We start from the raw sequence: 17,513 nt of genomic DNA, 5'->3' as shown, positions 1-17,513 counted from the left end.
GTAACAATGCAGGGAATAAATATCACATGAACACCAACGGTACTGAATGTTTATCAGCCTATAAAAAACATTTGTTATTAAATCTGTATGTCTATCTCGATAGCTTTGTAATGTTTATAAAATTTCAATGTATCTAAATTTATAGGAATGTGCATCCTATAGTTTACTCTGTTTGTTGCTTTTAAGTTAATATTTTTATACTTGGTACATATTTTAATTGTTATTTCTCTTTTACTCCCTGATTATATCAAATGTATTTTTAATTGTATCATATGTAAAAGCCCTAATTGGGCGTGTACAAATAAACAAACAATCATGTTTGGAGTCGATTCGTAGTATAACTTTTTTGATTTGATCTTTCGTTTTCGAGTATAGAGTCAAAAATTGGAATTTTTAAGTCAACCTTGAAATAACTCGAGCGCTAGAGGTTTATTATCAGCTGATTAATGTATTTTAAAATGCGTTGAAGCGTAAGCACGACTCTAAAAGTTTTAACCCTTAAGTTGCCGAAAAAAAAGTTTTTTTAACAAATCGGAAAAATTTCTCTGCTTGTGATGAAGATTCACCAGTATCCCGCTTGTACTACGTGTTTACGGACACCGCCTATAATGGCCAACTTACTATAGCGCCGTTTAGTGACAAACTCACCTCAATTGTTTATATAATAAGTCGTACAAGTACCCGAAGGTAATCTACTTATCTACAAATTGTTTGGTGTGTATAAATCGATCTGTATCAGTTAGATAGATACACCTTCTACTTTAGTTTGCTCTTTTAATGTGCGTAATAATGCTCAAAAATATTAGTTAACTTTGATTCTCATAACTGATCGCGTTTTTTCGACGATAACATAATATTCAACTAATTAGGTCACGATAAAACCTACCCCAACTGCGAAAATGCGTAAATATTTTGTTCACGTGACGAATACTTTAAGCACGGTTGTGCGTGTTAATATTTACGGGTAGAAGATAATTCGATAGTCATTTTTTAAACCATACACTTTTTTCCGTTATGTTTATTTACTACTGCTACGCGTGTAATATCACTTATCACCGTCACTTGCGGTAATATGTTGGCGAATTAACGAAGAGCTGTAGTGCCACGCAAATCGCTAGGCGCTGCGTGCAAGGTTGACCGACGTTACGCGTGGTACTATTTCCATCCTAAGAGTGTATTTATTTTAAATCCTTACAAACATAGACCTAGTAACCAAGACACAATGTTGTTAAATTTTCGCAACATAACATTTAATTAAAAATAATAGTAAGTATATTATGGTTCCATGATAACTCAACACAGTGACAATTCAACACACTTTTAAAAAGTGATATAAAGTCATTAGAACCGATGAATTTTTTTCTTTTTAACCTAACCTATCCTACATAACCCAGTTAATAAAGTTTTTGTTTCATCACTTTCCATGACTTTATATAACTTTTTAAAGATGTGATGAATTATCATTGTGATGATTTATCCGGTTACCGTATATTATATACATAATATAGGTGTTATATTTTGTTTATTAAAAAATCAACCAGGAAAAAACATTTATTTTACTATTATACTTCTCAATTTGGTAGGCGGGAATGGGTACCGCCGCCCTGGGAACCATTTATTGGATTACCAACACCTCTGCCACAGGTCACCCCAAGTGGTTCGCTACGTTTGGTGACTTAGCAGGGGTGCCCGGGTTCATGGGTTAAGGTTTGCCCAGGCCTTGGTGGCGGGTGCGTCGGCCCACCTTCTGCGTGGCGGGCCGGTTGGGAGATGCTGGTTGAGGGAGACCCTTTACAACCGGTTACCGCTGTCCGGGCCGCTCGATAGTACAGGGGCCCGACCCTCAGGCTCACGACTAAGGGTGGGCTGCCCCATCAGCGAGTGAAAAAACCCCGCCACTGCTGTTGTGCCGGTTCGTGACCGGAGGGGACCCAGCAGCAGCGTTTGGGGCGCATTGGATGCCCTCTCCAGCCGGACTCTCCCAGCCTATCGCCTAGCACCGCAGTGGGTGGGGTGGAACCAAACGCTCATCACTCCTGGACAGCCTGAACCCCAGATTCCTACCCACCCCTCATACCTTTCCTTTCCAGACCTTTCCTTTCACCTCCTACCCTTATAAAAAAAAAAAAAAAATTCATGAACATACAACACAACAATTTTAACATCGTTACAGCGGCGAGTAGCAGGCGTCCCCGGTGCGGGCCAAAACTGTTGGTAAATTTTGCCAACATTCGCGGCCTGCACACAAATTTAAATTCCGTCCATCACCATCTTTTGTCCCAACGTCCCAACCTTCTTTTCCTATCCGAAACTCAGATAGCCGAGCCGCCAGACTCCTCCTATCTGGACTGCCCGGGCTTTACCCTCGCAAGCAAATTCCGACTGAAAGGAGGAGTCTGCCTCTATAGTCGAGCTGACGTCAACTGTGTGCGACTATTGAGTCTGGAAAACTCCAGATTCGACGTAATGTGGGTGCGCGTCAATCTTGCTAGTACGGCAAGATTCTACGCATGTCTATACCGCTCACCGAACCATAGCGAATCAGACACTTCCGAGCTCTTCAAACATTTGAGCGATACTATTGATGATCTCTTGCCCCGCTACCCTTCGGCCGAGTTTGTTGTTCTGGGGGACTTCAACGTTCATAACGAACCATGGTTGAAGTTCTCAGGCCCAACGGACTCGGCTGGCCGACAGGCGGAATCCTTTGCCATTTGCTACGGATTAGAGCAATTGGTTCAGGAGCCTACAAGGGTTCCTGATGTCCAGACTCACCGCTCCAATCTGTTAGACCTATTCTTAACTACTGTGCCACACGGTTATAAGATTGACGTCACAGCGCCTCTGGGATCATCTGACCACTGCCTAGTGACGACATCAATCCCCGTTAGCCTCAGACCAACCAATGAGAGGCTGAGGAGAAAAGTGTGGCACTATAGGTCAGCAGATTGGTTCGGTATGCGGGCCCATTTCAACGCTTTTCCGTGGTCAGCTGTTTGTTTTCGGACTTCGGACCCTTCAAGATGTGCCCAGGAGATTGGTGAAGTCATCAAATCGGCGATGGATGGCTTCATACAATCGACTACTAAAGAAACTGGTGTGGGCTCAAAGCCGTGGTTCAGTCGACAATGCTCCGAAGCAGTCCGACGAAAAAACGCGGCTTACCGAGCCTACAACACATCTCGAACGCCCGAAAGCAGATCAGCATACAACAAATCGGCAAAGGAATGCAAGAGAATCATCAATAGGTCAAAATTCGAACACGACCTGCAGATCAGCAAAAAGCTGGCTGCCTGCCCGCATGGCAGCAGAGCATTCTGGTCGCTTGCGGGCTCAATAGGTCGAAATTTTTGCAAACCCAGTTTGCCACCTCTTACCAGACCTGACGGCTCACTAGCAAACACCGCCACCGAAAAGGCTAACTTATTAGGGAAAATTTTTGCGGAAAACTCGACCCTCGACGACGGGGGTGCTGTTCCGCCGTCGGTTCCTCACTGCGGCTTCTATATGAAAAAGCTGAGGATCCGGCATCGGGATGTACTCCACGTCATACGGGGGCTCGATGTTAACAAAGCTAGTGGACCTGATGGAATACCTGCCCTGGTATTGCAGAGGTGTGCTGCGGAAATAGTTCCAGTTTTGACAAAGCTCTTCAAAATGTCCCTGAAGTGTGGCACTGTGCCCTCTGGTTGGAAAAAAGCGGTCATTCACCCTATTCCCAAGAAAGGTGACCGCTCCAACCCGGCCAACTACCGCCCCATAGCGATCACATCAGTTCTGTCCAAAGTGATGGAACGTGTGATCAACGACAAACTGCTCACATACCTCGAGAAGAACAAAATTATCAACGACCGTCAATACGGATTCCGGCGGAACCGCTCGTGCGGTGATCTTCTCGCGTATGTGACTCATGTTTGGGGGCGGTGCCTGGAACGTCACGGTGAGACCCAAACGGTCGCACTAGACATATCCAAGGCCTTTGACCGGGTCTGGCACCGAGGACTTGTCAACAAATTGCATTCTTACGGACTTCCCGCATCACTGTGTACGTGGATTGCTGACTTTTTAAGGGATAGGTCGATTCAGGCGGTTGCTGACGGTTTCACCTCTTCCTCGCACTCCATAAATGCTGGCGTCCCACAGGGATCGGTTCTGTCTCCGACTTTGTTTTTGTTGCACATCAATGACCTTTTGACATGTGCACCGATTCATTGTTACGCGGATGACAGTACAGTTCATGATAGCTTTTTGTTTGACAAGCCCCCAAAGGGCACACAAACTCCAACGGCTCGGAGGGCTTTGAAGCAGAGAATGGACGGTTATATCGAGAGTATTTCCTCCTGGGGTAAAAATAATCTCGTCGAATTTAATGTTTCAAAGACCCAATCCTGTCTGATTACGTCTAAAAGGGATCCAAATGATAATCTAGTCTCCTTCAACGGAAGCAATCTTCCGAACAGGCCTTCCATTGATATGCTTGGTGTAACTATAAGTGACCAGCTCAGGTACGGGGGCTCCATCGAAGCCAGAGTAAAGTTGGCCTCTCAGAAGCTGGGCGTACTGTACAGGGCCCGCAGATACTTTAATAGTACACAACTGCTCACCCTGTACAAATCGCAAGTGCGCCCTACTGTCGAATTTGGCAGCCATCTCTGGTCTGGAGCCCCAAAATACCTGAAAAAAACCCTTGACTCTGTGCAGAAACGGGCGGCCCGTTTGATAGATTCCCCAATCTTAACAAACGGACTGCAATCTTTAGAGCACAGGCGTCAGGTAGGTATGCTGTCCTTGTTCTATCGGTATTACAATGGAAGATGCTCTGAGGAACTAGCGTCATTGATCCCTTCGGCACCGGTGCGTAGTCGGGATACACGCCAAACGCGCGCCCAACATTTGTACACAGTTGACACTTGTCACATGAGAACGGGTCGCTTCTATGATTCGTTCTTAAGTTCAACAGCTCGGCTGTGGAACGAACTGCCGGCCTCTGTGTTTCCTCCCTCCTACAACATGGGACTCTTCAAGACCCATGTTCACTCCTTCCTCTCCAAAAAAAGACCCTCCACACAGCATCCCCAAAGATGACATAGGCCCCGAGGGAAATTATTTTCTTCAGGGCCTCCTGTGTGGAGTAAATATAAAAATAAAAAAAAATACATTCTACATCTACTTCCAATTTTTGACCTGGTTGCGCCATCTCTAGGGCCGGTTAGTAATTTTCAGTAGCTAGTAAGTTTTGTAATTTCAAAGATTTTTATTAATTTGTCTGAGGATCCCAGAGACTGGAGTCAAGACCGCTAAACCCTAAACTAAATCCTACACGGAGAAAAATGTTTATTATTGAATATTTCAAATGTATTAAGAAAATCATCATATTATTCGTAATCCAGTGAAAAACGGGTTTGCAGGCCCTTAACGAATGAATTGATAGGTTTCCTAATAAACTTTAAGTAAAATACGAATGTATTAACAGGCGTTCATAAAAATTCTTTTAAACATTTTCGCATTTCTATATTATCAAGGTAAATGCAGTTGCATGAACACGTGTTCCGATATATTATGAATTTACTAAAATTTTATCACGAAATAGCCTGCAATCCCGTTTTTAATCGGATTACCAATAAAGTTAAGAGATTTTAAATTTATTTTTCGGAATAACTTTTATTGAGTAAAACCTCAAATTGTAACATTTAAATATTGAAGACAATATCAGTGATTTCTAAACGAAAATCTGAAACAGAAAAATCAGAAAAGGAAACGGTCACATCTGGGACTCGAACCCAGGACCCTTGTCTTTCCGGGACAGTGCTCTACCGACTGAGCTAATGGGACCCTATTCCCCTCGGTCACTTTTAACTGTATCATACTTCGAATAAGAACTACCAACATTGTCTTCATTTTTTCACCGCACATTTTTATTGGCAACTATCTTTATGTATGATCGCAAGATTCAACCCGAATTAAATGCAATCCAGACAGCGTCTTTTTTTTAGATAAAACCTATCTTGTTTATTTATTTATTTATTTTTTTAATGTGCGACATCCGTTGACTTTTCTGCAAGTCTAGAATGAATATTTATTTTTCGGAATAACTTTTATTGAGTAAAACCTCAAATTGTAATATTTAAATATTGAAGACAATATTAGTGATTTCTAAACGAAAATCTGAAACAGAAAAATCAGAAAAGGAAACGGTCACATCTGGGACTCGAACCCAGGAAAAAAAAAAAAAATAAATAAATAAAATAAAATAAAATAAAATAAGATAGGTTTATCTAAAAAAAAAAAGACGCTGTCTGGATTGCATTTAGTTCGGGTTGAATCTTGCGATCATACATAAAGATAGTTGCCAATAAAAATGTGCGGTGAAAAAATGAAGACAATGTTGGTAGTTCTTATTCGAAGTATGATACAGTTAAAAGTGACCGAGGGGAATAGGGTCCCATTAGCTCAGTCGGTAGAGCACTGTCCCGGAAAGACAAGGGTCCTGGGTTCGAGTCCCAGATGTGACCGTTTCCTTTTCTGATTTTTCTGTTTCAGATTTTCGTTAAGAAATCACTAATATTGTCTTCAATATTTAGATTTTAAATTAATTGCGAGGAATCATTTTTCTCCGCGTAAGCAGATAGTAAAGACATTTATTTCGTATATTAACTGCTGTAAATTGTATGAGTATGAGTGCCACAAAAACAAATGCGTTGTCATCGACAATGAGTCTATTTGTAGAGTTTTAGATCGATCGGATGTCGTAAAGTGAGTTAATGTCCACTTCCAAGATTCCATTTCATTAATTAATTTATTCATTCAATCAAGAAATCAAAAAAAAGATGAAATTTAGAAATACGTCATTTAGTATCATCGATACTAAGCGCATTAGACTTACGTCTTGTTACAGATAAACAAAACGATATGGGGGAACTTTTTCATAAATAGTAATAGGCCGCTTATCAAAACTGTCGCAATACGAATCATATCGTAAACTCATTTTCCGAACTGAAAATTTATTATTAAACTTGTCATCGTATCAATAATCTTCCGTTGGATTGTTTTTGAACCAGATTATAAGAATCACTGGAAAACAGTACCAATAAAAGAAAGGATTAGCTATGAGCATGCTATTTATGCTTAGATATTGCAGATACTCGCTTAAAGGCACAATAGTATTTACAAGTGTGAGGAATCATCAGAAAAAAATTTATTTTTATATAGAAGAAAATTAATATAGGTACAATATAAACACATACACTTGTCAGGACAGTATTGAAACTGCTGTATTAATATTCTCCTGATGAAGGAGGGCACTTCTGAAACCGGTAGAGTAATGTGTTAAAATAAAGTGGTTTAAAACAAATTGATGTGTTTATATTGTAATTGGGTGTTTTCGCCAACTATGAATACCGTTAAAAATGTATCATTGTAAAAATACGAGTCATTTTAATCTTTAACGACCGTTGTTACCAATCCTTTGCGATCGATTGCTTAGCCGAAATTTTGGCTCAACGCTCCTCTAATGCACAACTACGCTCTTCCCAAAGCAACTCTGCGATCAAGCTAATCAGCTAGAGCAGTGGTCCCCAACCCCCGGTCCGCGGACCGGTACCGGTCCGAGGAGCAAATGGTACCGGGCCGCGAAAAAAAACTTATTATGTTGAAAACATCTTTACGCTAAGTAACCGCCGACACAACACCGTTGAACACAATTCAATAAAAAATTATTGAAAACATTCTAGAATATTAACATTTAATGTAACCACCCTCAGCGGGCCGCGGTAAAATTTTCAGACGTTGACCGGTCCGCGGAGACAAAAAGGTTGGAGACCACTGAGCTAGAGGAACCAAACTAATGCATGAACCTCTGGCTCAGTAAAATTACTAGTTATAAAAAGTGTCAAGAGAGTGAAAAATGACAGCGAAATGTGAAACGTCATTCGGTTCACGCACTGTTTTCTGTATTGCGTATTGTCAATTTTACTATCATTTTTAGTATGCAATTAATATGGACAGCGAAGATGAAGTTATTAATTATGATATTTATAATAGAAATAGCGGAACGGGAGGACATATTGGAAGATAATGTCGGATTACACAGACGGCGACAGCCAAAAATTGAATGCCGGACGATGTTGTAAAGTTCACAATATTCATTTTTCCATTCTGCGTGGAGTTCTTACAAACGTTTTGGTTGGTATTTTATCCACGTTAGAAAATGTATTTGTCACCATAAAAATTAACAAAAATTCTTCATTGTAATTATTTTATTCTTATTAAAATGTCCTATTATGGCAAGCCACAAATTAAATGTATTTTACAAACACATAATATATTAATGTACGTTGGAATAAAAACACACTTTAATAAAGAAAAATAATAAACTCGGAATAAACACGCTTAATTGAAGAAAAATAATTTAAATACTACCATAACACTCATTTCACTTAAAATGATGGTAGGTAGGTAGTTTTTCAAAATACAGAGAACCCAAAAGTGATTATTTTTCTTGGAGATCCTAAATTGAATACCCTAATTGAGATAAAATTGTAGATCGGACTCTACCGCCGTTATTGTCATGAAAATATCAACCGTGTGGACTCTAATCTAGGCTGATATTAATAGTAGGTAAGTAAAGAACTTACAAAATAAATTCGTCTGTGGAGTTTTTATCTTGAATTGGCTTGTCAGATGCCACCCGAGTTGTCAAAACACACTTATATTAGCAGCAGTACTGAGTATTGGTTTGTGTCCAGTCCCGGCGTTTTCAATGTTATTCTCCTTGGAATTTGGCGCTGTACGCTTTCAAGTCTGCTTTTTGTAACTCTGGTTGTACTTTGCCCTCATATTTGGAGACATTTTAAGAAAATCAGGAAATCTTCAAACTTTACAATTGAAAAATGAGATTGGATGGCGTTTTAAAAGTTTACAGCATTTATAATCTCTTCAAATTATTGGTAATCTGGTTAAAAACGGGATTGCAGGCCTTTAACGTACATCATCGCAAGGTTTCCTGATACATTTAGTAAACTGCTAATATAATGTCGATATATATATACGATGGTAATGTATTCTAAATTTACTAAGGACGGGTTGTTTCGGAGAATTTGAATAATTCATCAAATTTCAACGTTCGTTTTCGGGTTCTGTGAAAGTCCTATTCAAGTTCTGTTATTAAATCAATATAGCCTAGTTGCTTGACAAAACTGAAATAAAAACAGAACTTCAAAATATCTTTCACAGAACTTGAATATGAACTTTGAAATTTGATGAATTGTTCAAATTCTCCGAAACAACCCGTCCTTATACTTTATCAGGAAACGGCCTGCAATCCCGTTTTTAACCGGATTACCAATAGTTTGAAGAGATTATTACTAAATAAGCAATACCTACTCATATCTCTCCGTGCATCTATTAATAAAAATAAATGTATTATAGTAAAAAAGAAATGGTTTTTTACGGGTTGATTTTTTGAGTTACTAACATTATCTTATTTTTGTTTGAATATTTTTGGCTCCCATATTTTTTGGTGTGATTGCTAAGTTTTACATGAATTCGTTATTATATATTATTCCTAATGAAAAATATTTTAACTAACAAAGACCCGTATAAAACCAAATATATATTTTTTTTAACTATGTAGGTACTACAGAGTGTATCAGCATTTTAACCGAAGGATTTTAACCAAGAATTCCTGAGCATATTTATAGTTAAAGACGTAAAAATCATTTTGCTGTCCGGTGATATTTTGTTTCGATTAAATGTTTTTTTCCATTACACATATTACTGGGTAGTTGAGAACAGCCTAACAGGTCACGTGATATGCACTCCGCCTCGTCCCAGTAGCACGGTAACAGACGAGACAGAGAGCTTATCACGCGATCTGTAACAATGTGATCAATGGCGACGTGTAACAGAAAAATATTTTTGTTTGTTTTTAATTGAACTAATATCATGACATCTACATGTTGTTAGTCCAAATTTGCTCAAGAATCACTGGTTAAAATCCTTGCTTGGAAACCAACCGTGCTAAGAACCAACCATGCTAACCAATCCCACTGAACCATCAACTATATTTTTGAATGTTACGTATGTACACCACAACCGAAATTATAATGTTTAATAATAAATGGATGCTGCATGAAAATATTATTTCAAGCATAGCGTGAAACTGTGACGATGCATTCCGCAACAGTCGTGGAAATCTAAATAGAGTAAATAACCACGTTATCAGTAGCTATCAGACCACAGCTGACTGCTTCTGAAGTAGGGGAAAAATAGATAAACATTCCAAGCAAACACTGCGTGGGACCAGGAAAACTTCCAGAAGAAATCGTAATGATATGTGCCCGCTGAATGGAAAACGTTCGGGGAATTTCCAGAATTAGAACAAATAAATCTCTTGCACGGAATTGAAAGGTACCGTTTAATCAGTTCGAGGGGCTTTATTGCTTTATCTAGTTCGTTATTTTGTTTCGTAAAGCAAAACATGACAAATTCAAGTAATAAAAAAAAACATCTGTAAGTACTTGTTTTGAGAATGTAAATGAAAACACAATAACGATTTGTGTTTCTTTCTTTGCTTACATTTGAATAGTGTTTTTAAGTAAAGTGTAGTATTTAGGCTGTTGTATCGATCTGCAGAAATGGTACCGCCGTATATAGGTGAACTTAACCGACAAAAACATACGAATCGTCAGAGAAATGGAAAACCAAGGAGGAAATTATGGAATTCGAGTGATGGATAGCAAAAATAACTTAAATATACATTTGTTTTGTTTTATGCATTTAACTCACCTAATTAATTGCAACTGATTGTAATTCAAAACTGGTGACCCGATAAAACACGAAGAAACAACGAAGACCATGGAAGAGGCTCAATTTAGATAAGTACCTACATTCAAAGTAAGAGTGCATCACCGAAGTACGAGTGAATTATAATACCTAAGTCGGAATTAAATTAGATAACATACGTTTATTAATTAAAACATAAAATTCGTGTGGTATCATTTCGAATCATATCTGGGCAATCTGGGCAATAATAGTAAAAATAAGTGAAAACATAAACATATTTAAGAGGTCGCTGATGAGGTAGCTTCGACCAATATTCAGAATGCACTGAAGCCACTGCCACTGAAGCAGCCAAGGAGAGGGCCGTCGTCGAAGTGGAGTTCCCGCACGGAGAATAATGAGTATTGCGAATATCTTAAAATTATTGGTAATCCGGATAAAAACTGGATTGCAGATCGTTCCCTGATAAACTTTTAGTAAAATTTGCCTTGATAATATAATGACGAAATGAGAAAATATTAGTTAATTAGGATTAACGTGTAATATTTTATTACAGTGTATCTTCTATTATTAAATAAAAAAATAAAAAATAAATAAAAATTAGGATTTTCATTTCATGATAATGCATTCGTCATTTACCAAACCTTTATCAGGAAACATTCATTCATTCGTGAAAGCCTGCAATCCCGTTTTTAACCGGATTACGAATAATTTGAAGAGTTTTTTAATAAATTGGCAATGCTCATCCGAACGTGACAAGGGGAAGAAAGTGGTATTATGATTATTAAGATCACCGTACGTTATTAGCCCACAGTTCTGTAAAAGTATTAAGATTACATCTTTGAAATTCCTGCCAAAATGGCCAGTTACGTGGAAGCATTTCTTTTTTTATCTAAGATAAAAAATAATCAATATTGATTATAATCGTCAGATATTTCTAAGCTCTGTTAGCTTAACAAGCATTAATGGGATTTACGGGTATCGACATTACTCAACTGTAATCTTTCAATCACAATTTAAAAACATGAAACCAATTAAAATCCCATTAACATTTATAATACGGCTAATGACGTAACTACAAGAACATTATTGCATAAATGAAAAAAAAATATATATATATATATTATTAATTAAATATACGAACTGTTAAAAAAGCGCCCTTCATAAAAAGCCAGAAGGTCAGTATAACTTCTGTTGGGAGTTAATGACACAAAGCATATTGTGTATGAATCGAAGGTTAACCTATTTTTAGTTGCGCAGAGGAACATTTGGTTCAGTATCTATGATGATTATGAAGTTATAACTCTTGAAATAGTTTTGTATACTGCCCTGAACAATTCATATTTACTTCCTTCTAGATATGTCATAATTTGTGTGCACTGTAATGTATTTTTCCTCTTAATCCCTTGTAATTAGTATATTATATTAATTACATAGGATTAAAGGGAAAAAAAAACATCTATCAAAATGATCGAACTATGATAGTATGCACCTATTTTTCACAGCATAATGAGCAAACGATCGATCTTCGTAATCCGTAATATAAAGCAAAACTTCAGATATAAAGACGGAATAGTGGATTATATTTACTGGTAAAAAATAGAAACAAAGTAGTCGTACCTATAGTACAGACTACTTAACAAATACTTATTTTATATTACTATAGTATAAATAACTTCGAGAAAAGGTATTAGGTATGATTATGTGTATATTTTTAAGTCTAATATTTAGATCCATTGGCTCAAACTGAGCCAATGAAAATGTTTTAATCAAGAAGAAAAATATGACTCAATACTTATGACAAAATAATATTTGTTTTGTGTTTAGAATATATTATATCAATAATGCTGGGGAAAATAAACAACTGAAATACCTATCTAGAAATGAATTTCAAGTTAAAAAATAAAACAGGAAATTTATTCTAATTATGAAGCTCATGACACTACTTCTTGAAATATTTCTAATATCCAAAATTTTAACTCGTACCGTAGGTGGTTTGCCGTTACGGGTGTCGTGTCAATTTCATTTAAAATAAAAACCTTCAGTTGCATTAGAAATCGTTTGATTTTTCTCAGGTAGGGATGCTGATGATGACGGGTTGGGATTATAAATAATGGAGGTAGAATTCGATAAAACTTGTAGTCCATTGTGTCACGCTTCGAACTCTCTAGATGTTGATGTAAACGAAACAAGAATATCACTGGCCGATACCAAAATATTGGTTGCTTCCAGCAACTGTTTGCTTGGCTAAGTGTCACGTTAATAGTTTCGAGATGATTTGAAAGATGGTGGGTGATGATGAGCGACAGAAACAACAACACGGAGGGGCGTGCTGCTGCTGTGGGTGTGTCAGCGGAGAGAACAACCTTTGCTGAGCACTTCGGCCAGCCAGAGCTTCCACGCGCGGCTGACCTGCTCGAACTCCTTGATTAGGTCGATGGGGTAGACGTCGAGCTCGGGCTGCGGCTCGCTGGCGCGGTCCGAGTAGTACACGAGGTGCGGCGAGCCCGCCACGCTGGCCTCACTGCCCGGCCGGACCGATATAGCCCGCGAGCGCTATTTCCACCGTCCGGGCGGAGCTGCGCGACCCTCCGCGCGTCTCCGCGAGACGTCGGAGCACTGCGGCCCGCCCGTGCCGCACTCGCCGTACTCGCCGGCCAGGCCCGCCCCGGGGTTGCCAGTTACCAGTCACTCGGCCAAGGTACCTACCACACAACTATCTACCACTCATTCAATGACACCTGTACCCACTTACTCACCGAGATCTGAGAAGCTCACTTTCTCCAGGAACGGATCTGCCACAGGCAACTGAAACAAACAAAATACCCGAATTAGTTCCTTCCGCATTATTTTCACAAATATATCAATATTTTAATGCGATCCAAATAAGATTGAAATTTCCATTTAGAACGGTCTGCCTGTTCTGATTTATGCAAAACAACATCGCTAAAACGAATTATTATAGTTGGTGAATTTCAGGCACAAATATTTAAATAGTTTCGGATCATAATCTAAAGTACTCAATTTTCCGCATTATACGATAAAACCATATCCGAAAGTAAGAGATTTTACACTTTATACATTTTTACTAAAAAAATTATTCATTTAAAACATATAAAATATTTCTAGGCGATCAACTTGAAAAAAACGCGATCACATTATTTTGGAAGCAATTTTAATTAAAGCTAACGACATTTGCAAAATAAAAACCTATTCATCTAGTAGTTAGAAGCCCTGGTTATAGAATGACAACATTGGTATTTGCGTATTGCAATACACACGGTAATTAATAATAACGGTAATGTTACAATCTACGTGTATACACCATACAAAGTATTCAATCAACCAGCATTTAAATTAGATACAGACACAATGTTTAGGCAAGTAAGTACCGATATAATTATGATGTGGACATATTTCACAATTATTGTGAATATTAATATTAATCATGCATGAGCACAATGCGGTGGTTAACATCTCAATATTTTGTCTGTTAACTCTGTAATTATTAAGTTGGCGTACAACTGTTTTTTGTAGACTACAAAAAATAAATAAATACATAAATGCATTTTTTATGCCGGGTAGCTTGATCTTTTAGTCGTGATTTGCAAAAATTTTGAAAACAATTACTTGAAATTTTTTCAACATATGTTAAGATGGAGTTCAAAATATGTATAAGTTTTGGCTAAACATAAACTTCGCCAAATCAGTGGGATTATTTCCCTGTTTTAATGCGAGTACTGCACAAAAGTGACAACACTGCTCTCAATTTTCTTTTTCAGTGACCCCATAGCATCACAAATATAGTGAGGCGGGACGTAATGGGGAGGTATATACTTTAAATGAATAAATTGTGAAATGGTACAAATAAATCACTTTTTTATGAATAATGTCTTTGAAGCTATTTTAGGTGCATATCACAAGAATTTATAGAGCGTAATAATATTATTTCTTAAAGACAAGTAGCCACTTTGAGAGATTAAGTACATCGAGGCTACTGATTAAGCTTAGATCGCCACAAGGCCACCCGGCGTGGGGCAACATAAGTAATATATGTACATATATGATAAGTATGATGGTATACATGCATTGTGCAGTCAATAAACAAGTACTTAAACATACTTCAAATTAAAGCACATGTACGAACCCTCTCAGGCTTCTGGCAAATTCTATCAGAAGGTCTGAGTATTTCCGCTTTTCGACAAAAACGTATAAAAAAATAAACATAATTTCAGAAATATTACTTTTTTAATGCAAACATAAGAAGGTTATAAAAATGGCTCGCATTACGATTTTCGTCCACACCCTGAACTAAAATTAGTGAAAAAATACCCTTGTATTAGACAAATATAGTACAAACATTACTGGTACCTTATTTTTTTACGTAAAAAAAATCACCAACATATTTTTTTATCAAATTGCGGTCAGAACCAGAGGTGTAACTTCAAGATTTGAATAAAAAGCGTGGTGCTTTCTTTTTCTACCAACGTTTAGATCATATTTCTAACCATGACAGTAAGGGAAACGGAACAATTTCTATGAGACTGAATGAGCTGTTGAAATTGAACAAATTAGTCTGAGGGGTTCATTAGTAGGATGCAAATGTGAATGTGACGCCCGAGGAAAATATGGCACGACCAAGTGAATCAGATACTCGAGTCGGGCCGTGTCAAGAGTCAGATTAAAAGAGGAGTATGTATGAGACGATATATGAATGTGAATTAGGCAAGGAGTGTGTGCCAAAACCGAGTAGTTTGGCGGTCCGTCCTCTCGAAACGGCGTGCTTGTTAGTTACTTAGTTAGTTCTATTTGAATTAAACAAATCCATCTTTTGTTGATATTATATTATAATATGTAGTGTGAAAGCGCTGACGATTACCATGATGAGTGCAAATGTAAAGAGGACAAGGCACCGAAGGTAAAAAATTCAAAGTAAAAATAAAATATATGTAAAACTAACTAACTAACCATCACGCCGTTCCCTCGGGAGTAGGCAGATAGATGGACTGCCACAAAAACTCGGCCTCAGCGCACACTCCTTGCTACGTTTACGCACTTTTTGCTATTTCTCGTTAACTGTAACTTTATATTGTGTTTTAAATTATAATCTCTGTAATATACATAGGGTTCGGCTAGTTTATTGACATCGTCCCCGACATCTTCTATCATTCACATTCACGTTATTTTTTTACCTCACACTCCCTTGAGCATCACTTTTTTTATCTTACTCATTACTCTTACATCAACGCATCACTTTTTTTATCTTACTCATTACTCTTACATCAACCTTTGCTTTCTTTGTGAATCTCGACATTTCTATATAATATATATTTTATATTATATAATATAACAATAATAATAATTGGATAATTTGTAGAGCGCCGTTTTTGTGAAAAATCACCTCAAGGGCGCTGTACAATTTATTTCCTAGGATCTACATTTGTTATTTAGAAAAGATACCAAAACATACTTACCTGGCAAGTCACTTCCGACAAACACACTTATATTAAAAAGTTTATGCTATATTATATAATATATATATATTTATTTTTCTTTATTATTTAGGCTATACAAGTAAGTTTTATGTAATTAAATTGTGTTATACCACATTAAATTCATATTAATTATATACAATAGGGTGGATGATAGCACGCTCCATAGTAATAGATATCTACGGTCAGTATGGCCGTGGTGAAAGACCACAATTCTGAATCAAAACGTGGCTTGAAATGGCTTTAGGCGTGTTTGGTGACCGGATCTGAATAGCCTACTTCCCCATCTCCTTCCCGTCCCCAAACCATACATACTGGAAGGTTAGGTAAGTATGCCCAACGAGTATAATAAGTATGACGAACGAAAGCACGTTTTCACGCAAAAAAGTAATGGTGTAGATACTACCCAATGAAATTTTTTGAACCACCCCGTTCATTGTGAACCAATATTCAATTTCACCGAATCGAGGTGAAGGAATAAATTCATGTAAAAATTAATGGGTCTAATGCCACTTTCCAAGAAACCAACTCAAAGAAACGATGAGTTGGTTTACATAACAACTCATTTATTTGCTATCGAGCAATCAACAACAAAATACGTCAATTCGAGATTGAAAGAAGAACGTGGAGAGTTCATTTCAAGGCCCTCATAAAATTCCTTACCAAACAAACATCGAAAAAGCCATCAAAACACCGCGGAAGACAATGATGGACCGAAGTAAGGCTTTCAATTATCAAGCCGAAGGTCGCGGGTCCAAATTTTATTTGATTAATTTGTGTTGTTTCACAATTGATTCGTAATAAATTCAATATAATAAACTCGCCGCACGTTCCAGATTGGAAAATACTCTCAGTATCGCCCTGGTGTAAAACCACAATTCAGAATTGAAAAGTTGATTAAAAAGGGTTTAGCCCTGTTTGGTGACCAGATCTGAGTAGCCAGGTGTACAAGCGGAAAACTTGTGAATCTACATCATATTTGGAATAGATTTTTCGGGATTTTTTTTTTAAATAATAAAAATTAATGGATTGATGAAGTGGAATCTTGGAAGTGGAAGTTAACCTACTTCTCGACATCCGATCGTGCTGAAACTCGCAGGTAGACTTGTTGTCGATGATAATGCATTCTATCAACTTTTGGTGGCACTCATGCACAAACACATTTCTCTTCTACTATGTAGTAAATATTTAGAGCATTCATGAACGAGTAAAATCTCGGTACCATCCAATCGGAATTTGGAC

At 37.6% G+C, this 17,513-nt stretch overlaps 1 protein-coding gene across 10 annotated transcripts in view; it reads right to left on the bottom strand.

The window, feature by feature from the left end:
- Window positions 1-17,513, bottom strand: part of LOC149412336 (5'-AMP-activated protein kinase subunit gamma-1-like) — a 334,414-nt gene that overhangs the window by 26,954 nt on the left and 289,947 nt on the right. For all 10 annotated transcript variants that reach the window (XM_089645903.1, XM_089645900.1, XM_089645898.1 and 7 more), the window contains one exon: window positions 13,539-13,587. In XM_089645903.1, the coding sequence (XP_089502029.1) occupies window positions 13,539-13,587 (49 nt within the window). The remainder of the gene's footprint in view (window positions 1-13,538; window positions 13,588-17,513) is intronic.

Source organism: Hesperophylax consimilis, chromosome 23, assembly GCF_061612785.1.
Source record: "Hesperophylax consimilis isolate HC1 chromosome 23, BYU_Hcon_1.0, whole genome shotgun sequence".
Taxonomy (NCBI): Eukaryota; Metazoa; Arthropoda; class Insecta; order Trichoptera; family Limnephilidae; genus Hesperophylax; species Hesperophylax consimilis.
Note: the sequence above shows the minus strand (reverse complement) of the source record. Positions and strands in the feature narration are given on the sequence as shown.